At 38.6% G+C, this 22,312-nt stretch overlaps 2 protein-coding genes across 7 annotated transcripts in view; one reads left to right on the forward strand and one right to left on the reverse strand.

The window, feature by feature from the left end:
• Positions 1 to 6,787: 6,787 nt before the first annotated feature.
• PTGR3 (prostaglandin reductase 3) lies at positions 6,788 to 19,319 on the reverse strand. 2 transcript variants are annotated; one of them, XM_075270728.1, is made up of 2 exons: positions 18,237 to 19,319; positions 6,788 to 9,122 (listed from the first exon to the last, which is right to left on the reverse strand). In XM_075270728.1, exons 1-2 carry the CDS (start codon positions 18,503 to 18,505, stop codon positions 8,198 to 8,200), a joined length of 1,194 nt encoding a protein of 397 aa, XP_075126829.1. In that variant the 5' UTR covers positions 18,506 to 19,319; the 3' UTR covers positions 6,788 to 8,197. The 2 variants fall into 2 exon arrangements, with proteins under 2 accessions (XP_075126829.1, XP_075126830.1); XM_075270729.1 differs by lacking the exon at positions 18,237 to 19,319 and adding an exon at positions 11,145 to 11,244.
• The window catches only part of TSHZ1 (teashirt zinc finger homeobox 1), a 77,440-nt gene continuing 72,430 nt past the window's right edge, over positions 17,303 to 22,312 (forward strand). The window contains exons 1-2 of one of the 5 annotated variants that reach the window (XM_075270724.1): positions 17,303 to 17,627; positions 21,113 to 22,036. In XM_075270724.1, coding sequence (XP_075126825.1) covers positions 21,997 to 22,036 — 40 coding nt within the window. In that variant the 5' untranslated portion in view covers positions 17,303 to 17,627; positions 21,113 to 21,996. Of the gene's footprint in view, positions 17,628 to 19,407; positions 19,540 to 20,603; positions 22,037 to 22,312 lie in introns of those variants that run through there. The other 4 variants (XM_075270725.1, XM_075270726.1, XM_075270727.1 and 1 more) reach the window with 4 other exon arrangements.

The raw sequence follows: 22,312 nt of genomic DNA on the forward strand, positions 1-22,312 counted from the left end.
CAGATAGGAAATAACTTTAAAGGGGTTGTCCCATCACAAGGATCCTATCTATACTGCTTGTTAATGTGGATGTAAGACTTTTCCTAAATACACTGCTTCAGCAAAACTGCTTTGTTTGTCCACTATCTTAGTTTATTCAATTTTTTGTGGCCACAGCCCTGACTTAGCTGCTCATGAGTCAAATGATGTATCTGCTGCTCTCAGGGGGGGAGGGAGGAGGGGCTAAGTTCAGGGAGCAAGCCTGTGTATCTAGCTAATCCTGTGTCTGCACCATGTGACCTAGGTCCTGCACTCAGATAGAGGAGCTGCTTTCATTTCTTCTGTTCTCCCAGTTATCAGGCTAGCTAATTCAATTGTGTTCATTATGGCAGAGACAGACAGTCTCTGTATGTAACACAGAATGGAGTTGCTGCTGCCTGTACTTCATAGTCCAATGTGGGTGGGCGGAGCTACACACGAATTTGGGGGCGGAGCTAAATGGCAGGTTGCCTGTGAAACCCCGCCCACCAAATGATGCAAGAAACCAGGAAGAAAGAAGATTTTAAAAGAGTGAAGACTGCTGAGTATGTGAGGTGGGAATACCCCTTTAATGTAGAGAACATGCACCATAAATTGTTCTATAATGCGGAATACAAATATTTACTAAAACAGACAAGTCTGGAAAGCGGACAGGTCTGTGTTAAGTCTAGAGAACACTTCTGTGTCTGAGAAAGTTGTATATTTTATTCAGAATGCAGTATTGCAGTGCTGGAGCCCAGGGTTTGAATCCTTCCAAGGACAAAATCTCCAAGGATTCTGTATGTTTTGCATTGATTTTCTTCCATACTCCAAAGACATACTGGTAGAGAATGTAGATTGCAAGCCCTAGATAGGACAGTGATTGCCAATGGCTGTAACGCGCTGCGGAATATGCTGGCGCTATACAAGCAATCTAAATAATAATAATAAATAATAATAATAATAATGATAATAATAATAATGCTAAAACGTGTGGGGTGTTTTGCAAGCATATAGATAGCACTTGTGAATCGCAGATGTGTCTACCCTTAACTTAGCTCAAATATGGTCAAGGACTCTAATTTGGCATAAAATCAAGTTAATACAGTATTGCAACATGCAAACAAAACCTTGACAGTCTGCAATTCACAACACAAGTGCTGGGTGGCAGCTAATCCTGTGACAAGATCTGACCATCACAAGATACATAGATGCACCATATGCTGGCTCTATATACAATGCACATATTACTTACTGTAGCAATGTTTACCTACAAGCTAACCTTTGTCCCATTATGTCCGGTTACATTTATAATAGACGTACTTCTTGCATCTGTGGTACCGCAGGAGGTTCACATACCACATGTTGATTTCTAGGAGCTATACTAATATTTTCGTGACATAAGAGCTCAAAACATATGTGTACATGTCACATTTACTTTACTGGAAAATAATCACATGGCAAATTTTTGTAACACAGTGCATGTTACTTTAAATGTACTGGATAGTGGATATTATTCCAAATTGTAAAAATGACTCCAACAAACTAGTCCAGAAACATGTATCATAAAAAACAGATTCAACTCCTGTCAACAGATTTCGCTGCATAAGAGGGGAATATATTTAATGCAACTGACAAACGCTGTATTTACTTCATGGAAGAAAATACGGCATGTTAAAGTGCTGCTAGAAAGTCCTAGATTTTGCCTGTACCCAATAAATTCTTCAGCTCCCAATTAGCTGAAGGAGTTAAACACTGAGCAGGTACAGATCCTGTGGCAATTACAAATCTCCCTGAAATAAAAGCCAGAAACAGGAAGCCAAAAAACAGGTCCCTAAGGCAGGCATCTGTCTTAAATGATATCATTTGTCAAATTTCCAGCATCTTGTGGTTGCAAACACAAAAAGAAGTTCTGTGCTGTACTGAGGACATTACATTCTCATTAGCCAGAATGTTCCTGAAGTACATAACACAGGATTTTCATTTAATAGGAAGCAGCTAAAACTCATTCTGCTAAGTTGTAGACAATACAAATATTAAAAGAAAGGGTTGTCTACGGAACAAGTGCTGCCCTGGTCCTGGTCCAGTCCTGTCGCTGAAGGGCTTGTCGTTGGGTTTTGCATTGTTTTCATCATTTCATGCTGCACCTTGTGCTTTTATTGCACATACAACCTCTTTGCAGCTCCCACCACCTGCTCATATCCCAGCACTGATAGGTATAGCATCGTGTGTATGAAACGTCCAGTACATCGCGTTTGCATTTAAAAACACAGTTTTGCATTTTTCTTTAAAAACCCCCAAAACAAATAAAACCGAAATGTTGTTTTTTCTGCGTCTCATTGTGAATACTGGTCTTGATTAATTGCAGCAATTCATCAGGTTATGGGCAAGTGCAACATGAAAGACCGAGCCACAATGCAAGTGGCCTGTGAGTGACCCCTGTCCTGGGTGAGAGAAGAGGTCACACAATACCGAACAGTTTAGCCATTAAGGTTCATAGGACTGTACCAAAGCCCATATTGCCTAAAACACAAAGTGAGGGCAAAATTTAGCCTGAAATCTAGTAATATATTACAGCAGACATAAATGACCATCTTGTCCATCAAATCTAAGAGTCACTATGCCTGTCAACCTTCGGGTGATGTGATGAATACGTTCAGGTTTATTGTTTGCAGAGACATTGCTTAAAGGATCATATTTTGCCATTCTCTGAAGCTCACCTCCCAATACAATTGTAGCTGGAGGGATTTACCAGTTAAATGTTAGTCTTTTATCTTTATTACGGTCCCATTAAAATGAAAGGACCCATGACTTAGTTCAATTCACAGGAAGCAATTTAAGTGGTAATATACATACGGATAAAGTCTTTACAAAGTATTCCACTGTTTCCATTTGCATAGAGAACAGCTAAATGTTTAAGACATGCCTTGTGTTACCATGGAATAATGCTCCTTTATTTCATCGCATGTTGACGTTTTACTGCCTCTCTATGCTTTAAAAAATATACTGCTACTTATACAAGTAAAATGTATGTGTATGGATATCTATATACATAGAATATATACTGGATAGATACGGAAAATCGCAACTTTTAGAAATATATATATATTTATATATATAGAGAGAGAGAGGGAGAAAGATCTGCCGCTGCACTGTATTTGTAATACTGCCTTAGCAGCTTAGCACCTGTTCACATTAGGATGTTCTGTCTGAATTGCTTGTTTTATATAGATCGATTGATATTTTAATATTAACATTCTCTTACCTTTACAACCCGGGATCCTCATGAACAAATAATTTACATTCTACTTGGAAGATAATAGATACATTCCAGATATTATAGAGAAATATTAGGTGTGCCTATCTGATGACAAATAAACATATATACAGTTTATTGCATGTGACCCATCTACTTGTGAGAATGTGACTAACATGTATGATGTGAGCTGTTGTTAAACTCTCATGTTTCCCTTTCCTTGTATTCTTGGCAGGCGATCGCTACTACTGCTAGCACTTTACTAGGTTGAAAATATATCACAAGTTACTCTGAACCAGTTAACCCTATAGTACATCGGCATATGTTATGACGATTGTATATCGCACAATGAATAGGTGTAGGCTTTTTTATACATATTTGTATGTCACTATTTTATACTATACAAGATCAGAATTAATCTGTTACCATCCTTTCAGTCAGGTTATAATTGTTATCGAAAGAATTGCAAATGATACAGCATGCTGTGATTTTTAGACTATTACAAAAAAAAGTAGATTCTTTGAGGACATCTTCACATCACAAAGGCCATTCAATGATGAAATTGATGTATAAAAAAATGTTGTAATCTGTTTTTGGAACTTAATTTTACCCAAATTTTTTCTTCCCTTATTAATTATATAGGGAAAACATCAAAATTTCCACAGGTAGAACTGACCTGCAGCATTTTTTCCTAAGGTCTAAGGTCTCACGTAGTGAAACTCCGCAAAAAACGGAGTGTAAGCAAAAGGCGTCAGAAACGCATCGCATTTTTTCTGCAGTGTTCTTCATTGCGTTTTCCTCTGTGGATTTTCTGCCCCTATTATACCTAAATAGAAAATACCAGGTATAATAGACATTCTACGTTTTTTGAAAATGCAGATTTTCCACTACAGATTTTTTTCGGCAATGTATATATGGGATTTTCCAGAATCCACTTTTCCCATCCACCTTTTTGACACTTTCCGCTGTATCCAATACGGTGAATTTTGGGAACGTGGGGCCCCAGACTTTTTCTCTGCAAGGAGTTTGTATGTTCTCCCCATGTTTGTGTGGGTTTCCTCTGGGTACTTCAGTTTCCTCCTCCACTCCAAAGACATATTGATAGGGAATGTAGATTGTGAGCCCTATATGGGACAGTGACTGACAATGTCTGTAAAGCGTTGGGGAATATGATGGCGCTATACAAGCATAATAAATAAATAATAAGAACATGGAGTCTTAGCCTAAAAATACTAATGCCACCAACTCAATAAACTATAACCACCCCCCACTATACTTAATGTATAAAATATGAAGATTGGATATAATATATGTAAGGTAGAGATGAGACGTGAGATTGTTTTATGCATTTTAGACTCTGGATGATGCGATTATATTCTGCTACATAAGTAAGAATTTTTTTTCTACAAACCTGGATCAATCAGTTTGGAGCCGGACATATTTTACATTATAGGCTATATATAGACTGACGTACATGCAGTAAATAAAGTAAGATGCTAAAAATGAGGTGGGTTCCCATAGGATTGGTATTACAGCTCATATTGCAATGTGGCTTAGAATTAAGGTTCCTCTTAATAGCAGGTTTTTTTTCTTACATATGTGCTATTTCTTACTTTTGATAGGTTTGGTTCTGTAATCATCATTTGCACGCTAGACCTTCCATACCAATTTCTATGCAAACCCTCCACTATGCGCCTGCATAAGGCAGCATCCAAATTGCATTGATATACATAGAGCAAGCACACTATTGAATGGCTGCATTTTTAAAGTGGTTATTTCAACTATCCTCCAAACAACCCTTTACCGTAATGAGGGCATAAAATGCTTAACAAGAGGATAGCCTTCACTTCCATAATTCAGAGGTGTCACAATGGCAATAACCTTCCTTGCCATTTGTCTTTAGTGCAGTTGTGACACTTTGGCATGATCCATAATTTGGCAGCTATTTACTGTGACATTTTCCTTCAGCTGAGCCATAACATTCAGTAAAGTCATTATTTGGTTCCATTTAACATATAAATTGTATTGTTGTGCATGCATGCTAGCTACTACATTAGGAATCTGGAAAATGAGTAAATCTTGTAAAATAGATACTATCAGCACTCAATGGCAGAACGGTTTTGCTCTTCTGTATTGAAGGGAAGGGAAAAAAAAAATACGTATCAAGAATCTACTTGTTAAATGTCATTAAGACGAAGAGAAAAAAGAAACTCTGAAAGTATAATTATAATATTTGCACATGACAGGACTGTTATACTTGGCCAGGCTTCCCTTTAAAAAATATCCTGGTGGGGATCTACCTTAATTTGAAAAGGCATTACGACATTCCAGCAGGACAATTAAATGTGAAGAATATCTGGGTCTTGGCCGGCGGAGGGGAAAAAAAGCAAAATTTAGACATGTGATTCTGATTCAAAGGGAAAAAAGTGAAAGCTGCAACCATTTATTGCCACAAAGGGCAAACAAAATTCTAAAATTATACCTGTGTACGGAGCATTGTCGACTGCAGTAAGCAAATAGTGCAGAATAGATCAAATGCAGACTGGTGGCTTCAGAATTCCGATCCGATACTTAGTAAAGCTTTGTAATACTAGTACATAAAGCAGAGGTCAAAAAGTTATCAAAATATTAACAAAGCCGCCAAATCTAAAGCATACGCCAGACTGTTTGAAATCTACAAAGAGTTAAAATTCTGGATTTGGCCCAAAGTATATGTCTGTTTCTTCCCTAGTAATTGGGCAATTGTTTGATGTCTGAAAGAAAATTATCAGCTTGTTAAGTTACGCAATTGAGACAAAGTACTGCTAAGCAGCACGCAGCCGAAATTTATTTTGGATCCTTTAAGTCCTTTTTTTGCAAAAGACCTTATGGCAGTAGCAAAATCTTTACTGAGTGGTTTACTGACACAAATAATGTTCTTAAACCAAGACCTTTACACATTCAGATGAGGTTAAGAAGACTAGAGATGTGAGCAAGTGTAAAAAATATCCAGGAGAAAAGTATAGGAGCCAGGTGCGATTTATTAATAATCCATTTTGTATGATTTTATTTTACATCTTCAAGAACATTGGACAACAGAATAAGTGAAAAATATGACAAACATGTCTATATAAACTGTGTCTATGCTAAATATTAGCTTTTGATTTTTCTAGTTAACCCTTTAAGGCTAAAACCCCACGTTGCAGAAAAGCAGCTTTTTTTGTTGCAGCTTTTGTTGCGGTTTTTTGAGCCAAAGCCAGGAGTGGGTTGATCAGAAGGGAGAAGTATAAGAACTTCCTATATATTTACCATTCCTTTTGTAGCCATTCTTGGATTTAGCTAAAAAAAAAACGCAACAAAATCTGCAGCACAAAAAACTGCGTTTCCACTGTGTGGGGTCTTAGGGCCCATTCACATGGAGTAAACACGTGTGTATTTTGGCAAAATACATGTGTAAAAATAAGACTCCCATTGACTTCAATGACATTTTTTTTTACACGTGTAAAAATACACATCAAAATACACATAAAAATACACGTGTAAAATGTCATTGAAGTCAATGGGAGTCTAATTTTTACATGTGTATTTTGCCAAAATCCACGCGTGTTTACTCCGTGTGAACGGGCCCTTAGACTAAAGGAAACAGGGTAGGTTGTACATTAATGCTTGGCAATTTTTTTCATACTTTCCTTCCCTGCCTTCCAAAAAAGTCATAGCTTTTTTTTTTTTTTCTCTTGACATAGATATGTGAGGGCTTATTCTTTGCGTGAGGAGTTGTATTTTAATTTTACACCATTTTGTGGTACATATAATTGATTACCTTTTATTAATGTTTTTTGGAGGGTGTGGGGGGTTCTATGTGAAAAAAACCCTACAATTCTATCTTTTTTTTTTCCGCATTTTATTTATGCGATGTTCACTCCATTACAAAAATGACATGACAACTTTATTCGGCGGCTCATTAGGATAACCGCAATATCATATTTATATTTCTTTTATTACAATTTTGGAAATGAACGATTTTTTCACAGTTTTTCTGGTGGAGCTATGTAAGGGATTTATTTGCAGGGCAAGTTGTAGTATTTGTTGGTATCAATTTTTGGTATGTAAGACTTTTTGATCACTTTTTATTGCTATTTATTAGTGGAAGTGAGGGGACCATAATATTTTATTTTGTGTATTGTTGTAGATTTCCTTTTACGGCATTCACCATACAGGATAAATAATGCTATTTTTGGATAGTATAGATTTATACATACATGGGATACCCAATATGTGTGTTTATTTTTTTTGTTTACATTATATGTTTTTTAATTAAAAAAAAACACCACATTTTATTATTTGTTATACTTTACTTTTAACTTTTTTTTTTTTTAACACTTTAAACTTGTCCCACAATGGAATTTGAACCTAGGATCTCTGATCCCCAGTGCAGTGTTATAGGGAGTGGCAGTCAGAAAGCCATTACTGGACTTCCTTGCTGCCATCCCCATCACGTGGGGATCTGAGGGATGGCGGGAGGGGTGGGATCTTGCCCATGAACCACCCAGAGTCTGAGTATTTTCTGACTCCAGAGGCTAGCCCCTGGCCTCAGCTGTGTAATACATTCAAGTTTCAGAAATAATGTCGCAGGCTCAGAGAATAGTATGGTGTACAGTGGAGAAGTGAATTATAAAGCAATCAAGAATTCCTTTACAGAATAAATCAAACAGTATTGATTATATTTACATTTTTCTTTTTTTTTTTTATATTATTTGGTTCCTTCTTTAGGCACTTGTAAGGTTAATTGGTACAAACACCTTTGAGGTACTTAAAATTTTAATAAGCCATTTTTTGAGAAATGAATACTTTTTACCAACACCTAGATAGTGATTTTTAATAAACTATCCATTAACGACAACATGTTTTAGACATTTCCCGGCAGAAAGTACCATTTTCAATGTGATTTATATCATTGTTCTGTTTTTACAGCTTGCTGTTGACAAGGTGAGGTAATTCCACTACAATTTTCCCAATGTTTTTCCCTGTGTACATATAGTCTACAGCTCGGGATACAGACTCCAAGCCAGTAAACTTGCCTTCTGCTGATTGTTCTCCATAGTCCACCTCACACACCAGTTTCCCACTTTGGTACAGCTTCACCAAAGCCATTAATGCTTCCTTGTACTCAGACATATAATGGGTCAAGAAAAAACCATGAACACTGGCAGATTTGCGTAGTAAAACTGAAGGTAAAGCACTTGATCTCACGGGCAACATACCAGCCTGTGTCTGATAACCAGAAATAAAACCAATTATGATAAGGTGACCTTTTGTAGCTAAGCAGTTGACTAATGTGTCAAACATTTCCCCTCCAATAGACTCATACACAACATCTACTCCCTCTGGAAATTTTGACTTTAGGACTGAAGACACTTTTTCAGATTTGTAATTGATTGGAAGATCGCAGCCGATAGACTTTAGGAATCTGGCCTTGTCCTCAGAAGAACATGTCCCAATAACATGGCACTTGGCATGTTTTGCAAGCTGTACAGCAAATTGTCCTGTTCCACCAGCGGCCGCAGTCACTAGAACCTTCTTCCCTTCAGACAGGTACCCAAATTCTTTCAAACTGATATAAGCGGTGGTGCCACTGATAAGCAAGGTTAAAAGCTCTGGTTTTACTAAAGGCACAGGAATAGCGATATCAGCTGATACAATTGTATATTCAGCAAAAGCACCACTTTTAACATAGGCTACAGGTTGCCCAACTGTGAAATTTTTACTCGCACTGAGCCCTAGGGCGACTACTTCACCGATTCCTTCAAATCCAATATCAAAAGGAGGCTTTACAGATGGATCATATCGGCCAGATGAAAAGTTTATGTCCGAAGCATTGATACCAATGTATCTGGAGGCAAAGAAAAAGGAGAAATGTTAAAAAGGAGAGTTCCAGTTTCAAGACATTAACAGAATATTAAATCCATTATAGCAAATACTTCTAAGTTACAGAATATAATAAAAGAATGAAATGAAAATATCTGCATGTAACTAATATGTCTGTAGTCATGTTTTGGTTTTCTTTATTTTATATACACATGCAAGAAGGATATACAGGCCATTTATAATCTTCATTTACCAGCATAAGTCATTTAGTAAAATAGTCTCAACGTTGCAAAAACATTACCTGCAAAATGGATGAGATGCTGGCTAATCCCATCCACACATTTCAGAAAAAAAGGCCTCAGGTTCCGGTCCAAATTACGGGTAGCTGCAACTGGATGCCAATGCAGTACACCGGCATCCAGCCGTGCACTCCGCTCCGGATTAGGCCCAAAGGAAAGGGCCTAGTCGTGAGGGAGTGTCTTCAGGCAGATGTCGCAAGGCGAATCCACCTGAAAGAACAAGCATCTCACTTCTTTTTCCAGGAGTCGGATCAAACGGCTCCTGGAAAAAAAGAACTGACCGGCTCCCATTGATTTCAATGGGAACCGTCTTTTTGGTCAGAATTTTGAGGCGGATACGGCCTCAAAATCCTGACCAAAAACCCCTGTGTGAACGTACCCTTATACCTGCCTTTTGAGCATAATAGGGACAGAAAGTTCACAAAAGAAAGGTCTGAAATCGCAATGACAAACTCTGAAAAAAAAAAAAAAAAATCAATACATTTCCGCATCGTTTTATTGCTGCACTTTGCTACATGGGGCCTTAGCCTAAAGGTGTTTTCCAGTTCTTGAAAATTGATATTATACCCAAGGTGGTCCAATAGTTGTGTGAAGAAGCTGCAGCACGTCGTTGGACATTCCTATGACTTGCTGTATCTCTACTAAAAACTTGCACTTTGCCCAAAATTGCTGTCCATATGGTGGAATAGTGTATTTCAAACCATGCAAATATATGGCATCTGACTGAGCATCTTTGCTACATGGGGCCTTATCCATAGGAATGTATTATGTGCAGAACACTGTTCACTCTAGCCAAGACATAACTGGTTTACTTAGACAGTAGTTGAATGTAGTATCTATTTTGTTGACTGAAAACCAAGATGGTAACGTTTGAGTCTATTTACAGCTTTTCGGACACCCAAAATAAAAAAAAATAAAAAAATGCGAAACTACTTTTTATTTTCAAAGACCTGAAAAAAGTTAGTTATTCAATACATAATGGTTCAATTAAAAAAATGACTTGGGCCTTCATATTAGGCTGGGTTCACATTTGTACTTACATCCAATTTGGAGATTCCATCCCCCTTTCTGCTTGAAAAATGCAAGCAGGAGTTTTCTCTCTGCATTTTTCAGGCAGAAATGGGGTAGAAACCTAGCAGACTCCATTGTAGTCAATGGGGTCTGTGGGTAACTGTTTTTCAAGTGGATTAGGTTTCCGTTTTTCAGGTTCCTAAAAACGGAAACCTGAGTGCAGGTGTGAACCAAGAGTCAGTGAATTTTTTTTTTTTTTACGCAATGGTTCTCAGAGCACATTGATGCAAAAAGCAAAAAAAATGCTCATCATCAAGCCTTAAAAAAGCGGTGCCTGGTTATTTGTATTAAATATTGGTCATCCTCCAAGCTGACTAAGGGACTGTTGTACTGCCCTCATACACAAGTATATAGAATGAACCTGCCAATGGCCTGCTTACATCATTTTATTCTATACTAGTTTTATACGTCCATCTAGAACTTGACTGCCTTGGTAGATCAACATATGGAAATTCTGCCTTAGTGACTAAATTACTATGGAGTAATATATAGTAACATATTTACCCCATTACTCAACAACCCATCATTTCTAACTAGTAATCTTGAGTATATTCCTGTTTCTTCAATACTTGTGAGCAGCATAGGCTCTTCATCTTTACCAGTTGCCCTTGTACTTGTGACATCTTACACTAGCTGCAGGTTATATGGTAGAATGTTCATGCTATGAACTTTTATACCTCATTCCAATGGTGCTGTAGAGGAATGAGGTCAAGGGACCGTGTAAACCATTGAAGTATGCAGAAGTGATTGTCATGTTCCATTTTGTCCATTTTATCACATGATGCAGGAAAGACAGTGACCTTGAAGAGATACTGGTCAGCAAAATGTTTAGATATGCTGCAGCATTCAGACATTGATGGCAGTGGAGTAATGGAGATGGGAATGCTTCTTGATACCAATTGCATAGATCTTACCCTTGACACCAGACAAGGTAGATATATAGTTTCATATAGGTTTACTACAGAGTGTCTTCAGAGTTAAGGTCATTATTCATGCACCATTTATAGGCTCTTGTTTTACATGTATAGTTCTCATTTTCTTTGAGCTTCTCATGATCACTCCATTTGGACCAGTGGATGCAAAAATATATTATGAAGAATCCAAACAAATTATACCATGTTCCTCGATCATTAGATCCGGGATCTGCCAATAGAATAACCATTCTTGAGGAGTTATAATACGTCACTAACTTGCTACCTATAAGGACTTCCATACAGCAGTATTTGTCATCTTTACAAAGGAAGCAACAGTCATCATGAAAGCATCACATCATATTGCCAGACCTTTGCAGATCATTGCCATAATTTCAGAGTGTTGTGGATTAAAATAATCTGTAAAGACATGCATACTGTATAGTCGCTCTGTCTCTCACCATTTGTCATTAGCAAGACCTATGTAACATATGTAACATGCCATGTAACATGACTATAGTCATTTTCCTATATGACGCAATCTTCTCTGCTAAATTGCATTGTACTGTCTGCATCTGACTGTCATATGATGTCTATCTGCGGCCACAGACAATAATTCAGGTAGGTGCCCGGGAAAAATCAGGGCGGGAAGGTTTCACCCACAGAGTGAGAAGACATTATGAAATCTGCTAAACGTGAGCAACGTTTGGAAGACACTTTCAAACTAGGGATTGGAACACAGACAAGTATAAAACGTACCAAGGTGCAAAGGAATTTTGTCATATTAGATTAAATTCTAGTGGCGGAATAAGACTTCTTTGACACTGTACAAATACAGCACTTCACTTTTTTTGGCCACACGGACATATTGGTTTCATCCCCATATTATTTCAAAGAACATAAGGGAAGGAAGAATACATACAACTTACATACATCTTATAGCAAAGATACACGTTTATGGGATAAGGCTGGATTAACATAAGTATTGTTGCAAAAAAAAAAAAAATCAGGCACAAGCACATGGATTTGTACAAGTTCCTGTTATATAAATCGGACAGTACTGCAGAAATTAATGCAATAACATTTGCCACTTGTGAATCCACAAAAGCCAGGGCTATATGAGCAGTAATTGCTTACGGACATTTGCAAACACAGCAATGGTTCCCCTGCACCACTACATCCAGAGTATGTGCACAGTGGATGATACATCTCTCATATACCTGCTGCAAATAAAACCTGAAGCACAAATTGACCTGCGCCTGTGGGTTTTAATCCCACAGTAAGTCAACTATTGCTGCGGCTCACATACAGTTTTCAACTTTAGTAATGCACCGTGGATGCCCTGCAGATAGACCATCATGTGAGCCACAGCAATAATCCCCCATGCTCATGTGTTGTTTCCTGCAGTGGCATGCAGAGGAATGCCATGCTGAATTTCCTAGATGGAAATTATGTAACGTGGTTGTCCCATGTGTCCCCAGCCTAACGCTAGGGCACCACATTTGGTGACTTATGGTGTGTAAAGGAGATAAAGTCCCTTTAAATTTCTTATAACATCTCTTTACTTGGTAGAAGATTAAAGTAAATGTTTGTGAATGATTTTCTTTACAGATAGCCAGTTATAGCAGTGACAAGGAGTGGCAAAAGATTTCTTGGATAGGTATACAATGTATAAAAAAAATATAGAAAAAAAAGTTTTCTATAACTCCATAACCCCTATCTTTTGGATAAAGTGTAGTTCTTGTTACAAAAGAGACTGCCAGCGGGTTTATAAAAGAAGTCTTAGATACTATAGAGTCATTGTAGCCTGACTATATTTTTATTATATTATTTTTTTTAGACTACAGCACTGCACACACCGGTTTTTGAAATGGATCAAAAACTGCACCAGGCTGAAGATATGTGAGCAGAGGCTGAAGGCCAGGTTCATGCAGATCAGTTTCTGCTGATTTAAAAACAAACAAACAGAAATGTATCCCAAAACAGCAAAGGATAAAACCTTCTTTTATTAGTTCTGATTTGGTATTATTAAAAAAATAAATAAAATAAAACACTTCATATATTAACACCACTAATCTATCTATCTATCTATCTATCTATCTATCTATCTATCTATCTATCTATCTAAATATATGTTATAATACAGCTAAGAAAAAGAAATGGAAATGTGGCTACATGGGGGTACAGATGGCATCACTGCATAACTTGCTAATACGCTGATAATATATAGTGGGACAACACTAAGTAAATATGGATGTTATAGAATTTAGATTATAACGGAGTAAGGAAAGTTACTGCCCATAGGAAATTGTCTTATCCACCTTTCAACATGCAACAAATGGACTACTGCATCATAAAGGAATCAGATACTTTGAGTATGGGATCCTACAGAATATTTATTTCAGACCCTCACTGCATATAATCTCTACTTCCTATAATGTAGAATTTCATGAGTTATATAAATGAAGGAATCTGTCCTGGCCCCTCACAGGTGAAGAGAAGAAAGCTACACCAAAATTAGAAAACATCAGCTATCGGTTCTGTTTTGAGCGACATTTCTGTGTTTTCTATGAATGCTGTTAAAGACAATGGACAACAGGATTGGCCAGTCAGCATTGGCAATGTAAGGTATGCTATACTGCATCCCTAATATGGTGCAAACTATTGCCTGTACCTGGCCTTGTTCGCCACCACTTGTCTACAGAGAAGCTAAAGAGTTCAACCAGAAAATCTTCGCAAACCATATTTGTACGTGATCATGTTTTACCAAGACATTTAGAAGTGGTATGACCACATTGATAAACTGTCCACCCCCCATACCCCATAGAGAAGAGATTGGAAAAGAAGATTCCAAAATCTCTGAGACAAACCTCATGCAAATTTTGGGGTATGGAAGCAATTGATTTAAAATACCTCCGGGATAAAGCAAAAAACGCAACCTGGATTATATATATATATATATATATATATATATATATATATATATATGTCAAATACATACATTTTCTAATCCAAGCATTACATTATATACATATACGAAAAATTGAATACAGTTAAAGTTCAGAGAGAGGAATATCTAATGATTAACCCTTACATGTCTGTGTCAACCAGCAGTCAGAGTACTGATAACAGTACTGATACTCTATCCACACACACACTGCAGACACACCCGGGACTGAATGACCAGAGGGAACACTCCCATTTCCACACAGCCTCTTTGAAAAAGAGAGGGGGGCTGAGGAAGCTGGTGGAAGGAGGAGAGGTAGGGGCACAGCAGATTAACCCGCACAGTGTTTGAAGTGTCAGCAAACAAGCTGCAGGCACCTCCAACTGTAAAAGGGGTTAATTGCTGGGAAATAATAATAAATCACAGCCTGGTATGCCCACCTTTTGTTTGCACCTTCCTCAACACTGATAGGTCACTACGTGGTCACTAAAAGAAAGATCTATTTAATTTCTGGGATTTGCACAGTCAAAAAAGAAAAGTGTATAGTAAAAAAAAACATCATGCGATAAACCTAATGAAATGAATTTCTCAAAAAGAAAATGTGAGCGAAATAGTCTGGAGGGCAATAGAGAAAAGGGCGGATTTTAGAGGACACCGTAACTACTTTTTTACACAGTTTCTACATAATAATCAATTATTATGAGAATTCCTTTCTTTGTATCTAAGCAAAGTAGATCCAAAGAAAAATGAATACATATGCATTTGGAAGGGAAAGCGACGGTGTACTATATATGACATACAAATACATGTACTGAGGCCAAGAGCCATCAAGACCTGTCTACATCATAGGAAAGTTTTGGGCTAGAAATTCTTCTCCTTCATGGGTCAAAAGCATAGAGTTAATATAGGCAAAATGATGATCATTGAAATCAGACAGGAATAACTTCAGGTAGATATGAGATGATAGAACAGGTCATGCCCTGGTGGTTGCCCTGGGGTATTTGAAGGTACCCTCTTAATCTAAGTTACTATCACAAACTCACAACTCATTCTCCTTCTATCCTATATGGGGCTGCACACAATGTAGGAAAATAATTCATACAAGCAGTCATCTCTAAAATATATGTAACGCCAGCTGACCCTCTTCTTTAAGTACAGTAGGAATATTCCTATTTTTGGAGTCATTGTTCGAAAAAATGTTTGCACTATAGGGATCAGAATATGTGTCACAGGAATATTTTTACATAAAAAATAATATTTCTTTAAATTTCCCTTCTTAAATGCAATAAACCTAACTGTAACGTTCCTGTTTATATTATACATGTATGTTGGGAATACATTTACCATATAATCACTTTGCAATTGTAAACATTTTCAAAATTACACAAAATATTTTTTAAAAATAGCATAATTTTTTTTTAAATTGTTGGTAGCAATAATGTGTACCTATTAATATGTGCATATTTAATCACAATTGCTAGAAAATCAGCAAGAATAGGAAACAGTTGCTAAACTGCGTTTTCATGTAATCACTACAATTTCATTGTGAAGCTCTGGTTTTTTTCACCAAATTATTTTTATGGCAATTATGTTGCGAACAGCCAAGGAGCAGTCTGTATTATTTGTCAATCAGGATTATTTATATAGGTCTATATAAACATCTAACTGTAGTAGATTTGTTAAACACCCGTAGACAGTCCTTCAACAATGTGATACGTTGTTTGTAAAGATTACTCATAGGAGTCTCAATAGTTACTTAGAATAAGACAAAACAGACCTGGATAAAAAAAAAATGCCTAAATTTCAAAAATGTAAAAAAAAAAAAAAAAAAATTAAATTTAAATTAAAAAAATAAAAGGAAAAATAATGAAGAGTGCATGCATCAGATTATATTTACCTTTAGGAAAACAGAACTGGTGAATTTTTTGTTCAATAAAATATCAAAAACTTATGAGTATCATTAAAATGATCATATGAGAAAGAGTTAAACAGAATTTTATTAGTGGTACAAGATATATATAATATATATATATATATATATTATTAGAAATGAGGAAAATATGAAGGACAACATGAAGAACTCAGCACATGGTTGGCTTAAAGACCAGTGATGTGCTCTTGTATGGGAAGAAAGAGGTCCTGGGATTAGCTTAGGTTCACTGAAATATATACATGTGTGGTACAGTAGCTGGGAGGCTGCTCACAACATTGTAAAAAAATGGCGACATACCAGGGTGTTCCCAGGTCTTATAGGAAAGGTGGCAAAGCTTCTTCTTGTCACACCCTCATTATTTTTGTGGGTCGGTATGAATATTATATATATATATATATATATATATATATATATATACATACACACAGATATATGTTACACAACACATTCTATTCATGAGTTTGGAAACTTTTGTTATAGTATTGTTTTCTCGTGAAAGCTATTGTGTAGACTCACAAAGGACAGTATCTAGAGCTGAAAAGTTGGGACTGAACTTGAAGAGTTAATTGTGAGGAGGGTCTATAGTTTTTTTTTTGTTTTTTTTTTTTAATGGGGAGGGGGGTTGCTCTGTACTTGTGATTTAGATGGGTCTTAAACTAGGTTCTCCTTAGGTGCATAAAGTTTGGGATGGTAGATGGATGACATTATTCCCAAATAGCTTACGTATGGTACATGAATATCAGATTGTATCATTATTTCATAACTAAGGCATATATGGGATCAATGTCAATGCTAAGGAACAACATCTTAAATGGATCTCTCCCCCCCCACACACACACACACAATTCACACGTTTTGGGTACTGCTTCGACTCCTACTCACAAAGAGTTAACTTTTTCAATTAGAAAAAAATATATATTTTAAATAATGGAGTTTAATAGAGAACAAGGAGCAAGGAAATGTAATAGTTCTGTATATAGTGTATGGTGATGATAAGATATGCCATTGACATGCAATGCTCTCCTGTGCTTTGTTTACTTCTGCCTGTAGGTTGCGTCTCTCATGGGTAAAGAAGGCGATGACCAGGATGATAGAGATGGGGAAGAGGGACAGCAGGGCTAGCAGACATGAAGCTGTGGACTGCATGGAGTGATTCCCTTCCTGGTGATTCAATGCTTCCTAAAGGTTAGTGACGTACAGAACAAACACCCTGAGAGGGATCACTCACTGGATGAGCACATCTCACTCTCCTTCATACTGGGAGGGACTTTATACCCTTCTCTAGGTTTTCATCCAGCTGCTTTATCTCTCTTGTACTAACAACCTGCAGCCCTCCCCTCCCACTACATATACTATTCCTGTACGCCAGGTAAGAAGAAGTGCCTTGTGGTTGGCAGCTAATGGCTATACAGAAGTGTCAGGACATGTGTCTGTACAAGGCGGAACCTGGCAGGGTGCTGAAAAGAATGATGGTAAAATAAAATTAACAGTCGCCAGATGGCGGCGGGTACAACTTATTTTGGGATCACAGGAAGGAAAAGAATGAAGCTGGCCTGTGAAGGATAGAAGCAAAACAATGTTTAATGGGCTGCAGTGAAAGTGAACTCCAGGCTGCATGAAACTTTTATACTGTATATGTCTGCTGTACATACTGTATCTGCAGGTTATTACATGCATACAAGTGCTATGGTGTAGTACACAGAAGACTAGATGATCTGCAGATACATAAAGTGCATGAGAGGGATTGTAGTGCAAAGGTTACAGCCTTCTGATCCGGAAACAGAGATTGCATCACATAATATAAAGTAAATAGGCCACAGTATACTAGCTTTGTAAAAGATTATAGATGGCTGTGGTCTGCTGCCAGGGCATATGTCTGCTGATGGGGGCGTGTCAGCTTTAGAGGAGAGGGAACGTGCCAGTGTAAAAATGGAAACTGTGCACTAGTAGAGGTGAAATACAGTAGTAAGTTGCTTACCGGTTTCTGATGAGAAGCTCTCCATCCCCTGGAATTGGCACTGGCACATTGGGCATTAAAGTAACAGCCTTTCTGAAGTCTGGGCTCAGCTGAGTGACCACCAGCTTTTTCATAGAGGTAGGGATAGAAGAGCCTTTAAAATCCACAAAGTGGTGGGAGTAAGACATGTCCACAATGGGCCGAGCAGTACAGATCAGTGGCCACGTTCTATTCCACTGCCAGCCCTGACCCAGCAACCTCAGCCCTGGTCTGACAAGCAGGGAACTCATGTCTGTTGCTGCACTTTGTACCTTTAGCAGGCTGGGCCACGTCCTGCTGCTGCCCGTCACTCAGCACACACAGGCCGGCTTAGGCACCCAGGCTGCTGCTGCACAGGCTGGGGAAAGCACTATGCAATCGAAACAAATAATTAGGCGGGTCTCTCAATGCAAAACTGACACAGCCTTGCTATTGCCTGCGTCCCTCCCACCCCTTTCTTTCCCAAACCTTCAGCAAGGAAAGTGGAGAGAAAAAAAAGCAGCAGATAGAAAAGCAGCCAAATCCCCTGGAGCTGATCTTCCCCTGCACCGTCACTAAAATGAAACAGGAAGAAAGTTGAGCTCTGGCTCCAAGCCTCCCACTATCTCTGTGCAGCACGTTGTAACCAAACCGACTCTCTGCGGCTTCCTCATACAGCACAGCCCTTGCTCGCCATACCCTCGGAAAACTTACAGCCAGGCTTAGTGTGCAGCCTTAATCGCACTTCCTTTACTAATCTGAACAGGCAGCTGTTTATTTCCTCTAAATCACTGAAGAGCTGGCTGAATAGTAAGAATACGCCCCACAGCTACAACAATCCAAGAAACTTGTGCACGCAGATTACCTGTTGTATTGTACTTATTAACCCATGGCGTACGGGAAACACAACGACAACAATGGAGCCTGAATAGCTGCCTGTCTGAGGGAGAAACAAGCAGTTTGTTTATTGAGACATTGCCTCGGCTTAATACGAGCTACATAGGCGTAGGGATGAAGGAGTTAAGTATGGGTGGGTTTCATGAACGGGTCAGTAAAGTTTAGAGGGAAGGTTGCATTGTGATTCTTTCACGGTGCCCAGGAGTAATCGTCTGCCCCCTGATAAGTCCCTCCTCTTCCCATGTGAAATGTTCACTTCCCTCACAAGGTGATACAAATCAACCCTGAGAAGCCAGCTGCTGGGGAAGCCTTTCATGTCTGGAGGTGGAAACCTCTCCACATCAAAGGGTCCTCTTGTGTGGGGCCCATTGGTAGAAGAATGCTGCACGTGTCTGAGTGGGACAGGCCGGTGTGTATGCCCAGTGTCCTCTCCATAGCCCCTGCAAGGTACACAGGGCTAAAGCCACACTGCCTTCTGCAAGGGCCATGGCCAGGCTGCATTAACCCTTCCCTTTCTCTTTTTTCACTATACAGCCTGATTTTTTCACTATGTGATCTAAACGCTCTGCTTAATGTTCATTGTGGCAGTATTAACTGTTTCCTGACCGCAGTGAGATACAATACACAATCTTATTACTTTAATCTTGGCACCCAGATTAATATGTGACTTTAGATTACTGTCAACACTTTACATATAAAGGCATCGGCAGAAATACGTTCCTCGCAGCAAAGAGCAATTACGCTGAAATACCAATAGCTAATTACTTCCCTTTCATCCCTACATACATGTCACATGTAAGCTGACACTACTGGACTAATTGAATATGCATTGTGAAGTGGGTTTTACAGTATATGTCACATGTAATAGTCTAATAGTACCCTCTAATATAAGGAATAGGATTGCATAATGAGTGTTAAGCGCTTTTTAATATTAAGTGTGTATTCATATGCGGCAGAAAATTCTACGACTGTAACATGGATCCGAATAGAGTGTCTGAAATGCCAAGCAGACGCGGCAGAAATAACCCAATTTACGTGTACGGAACAGTTTTCAATAGCAGAGATATCTGTGTCAGATCTGCAGCGTGTGAAAATGCCTTTAAAGTGCTAAGGAATATAAAATCTCAGTGTCGCCTCATATACCTGATATAAGGACCATCACTTTAATACTGCAGTCTATATGAGAATGATATATGGCCTATACTATCACCATGTCATGTACATACTGTGTAATAAACACTGAATACTTATATAGTGCCACTTTATCAATGGGACATTAATATCATAGGAATATATTTTGTAAAGGAAATAACCTGCTATAAATATTGAAAATTTTACAGCACCAGCATAATCCGTAGTGCCGTACAATAGAAGAAAAGACCGATGTTTATATCGTTTGAATAGGGGTCCAGCTATGTGAAGTCCCCCCCCCTCCCCAATTACTTGAAATTGCAGAATTCTGAGTGTGAGACGTCCTTGCTATTTAATGAATGAGCAGCTATGTAGAATAAAGTCTGCAATGAGTGCGGTGACATTTGTGTTCTCCTGATGTATGAAGTCTTCCTTAACATTGTCTTGCTGTTTATCTTGAAAGGGGGATAGAGAGGGAGAGAGAGAAACAGACATGGTAGAAATGAAAACAAAGCAATTAAATAGATTGACAGGTGTGGTTTGTGTGAGATGTGTATGAAAGTGTCAGGGTGACGTTGGCAGGAGGAGGAGGAGTAACTAAGTGAAGCAGGAAAGGCAGCTCGATGTGTCTGTCTATCAGTTGAGAGTGTCTGAGAAGCCCAGGGATCTGAATGTGTGTGTTATATTACACTGAAAAAAAAAGAAGAGAGGGACGCTGGATCTCCTCCTCTCCCTGGAGTTTATGCACAGCCTGTGATCACTTCACTCCACTGCTCTGAAAATCCATTTTTTACTAACTCTTTTAAACCTACATTTGCAAGAAGCTTATTTGTGCCTGCTTTTTGTTACAGATCGAGATCATAAACGTACCATTCTTTTTTCTTTCTTTGCAAAATGCTTTCTACCTGACAGCACGCATTTGTATCAATGATCAGCGAGGAAGAAGAATAGGAAGTAATTCCCGGGGATGCTGGAAGGTGGGGAAGCCACCCAGTGTATGTATCTCTGTGCTTCTCGTGTTACTACATCTCTGCTCTGCCATTAAATGCTAAGACGGAGAGGACACTCGGGAGTCAACCAGCTGCTGGGAAAGGCGAAGCAGAAATGAAACAAGCCCTGGCAATCCACAGAAAGCCCAGACCCACAAGCTGAAGGCAGAGGGGGAAAAGTTGCAGCTTTTGAGACTCTTGTTTGATCTTGGATAAAGGCTGTAGGGGGAGTGACTGCACTTACCATCTTCTAGGGGAGCAGCCAGTGAACAATTGTATGAAGAACACAGACAGAAAGCATGGATCTGGACTGCTGCTCAGATTGATCCTGTGGTTGTCATTCTGATTTCTGTACTGAATTGCAATTCCAATTCTTTGGGAAGCAGAGATTGCATTAAAAAAAATCTGAATAAAGATATATATTACAAAGAGGAACTTGCCATGCGAAAGCAGTGCGTGTAAACGTGTATCTGGATTTGGTGCCAAGCTGCCCTCGCAAAGCCCCCCGCCATAGGGAGAGGCAAACCCAGCACATCTGCCTTGGGTATAACTCCATCACTCATTTCTAGTTTATTCCTCTCAGCTTCACACTTAAAGAAAAGCAAAAGTTTTCTTTCCTGTCTCCCACGCACCTCTAAGCTCCTGAGCCGGCCTCTTTTTGTTTTATCTTTTTATTGCCTCGTGTCCTGCATGAACACAGAGGGATTGGAGAAGTCCTGCGGAAACCACCACGCTGCCCCAGCAGGATGCCCAGGAGAAAACAACAAGCACCCCGGCGCTCTGCAGGTACTGTGCCATTCACTCATGCCCCCATCTATACCCTCCTCTCCTTCCTTTCCCTCCCTCCCAGCGTCCACATAGACAAATATCCCAAGGTAGAAGTACAGGGAGGAGGGGTTAGGAACACAGACTTTTTTTTATGTCAGGGCAGTTTATAAAAAACAAAAACAACAAACACTATGTTGCTTAAAAATGCTACTGTATGATGCCAAGTGGCATAATACAGGGCAGCCAAGTTGTCCAGTGCTATCAGGAAGGTTGAGATTGTAGATGTGGTATAGC

This window comes from Leptodactylus fuscus, chromosome 4 (genome assembly GCF_031893055.1).
Source record: "Leptodactylus fuscus isolate aLepFus1 chromosome 4, aLepFus1.hap2, whole genome shotgun sequence".
Lineage (NCBI taxonomy): Eukaryota > Metazoa > Chordata > Amphibia > Anura > Leptodactylidae > Leptodactylus > Leptodactylus fuscus.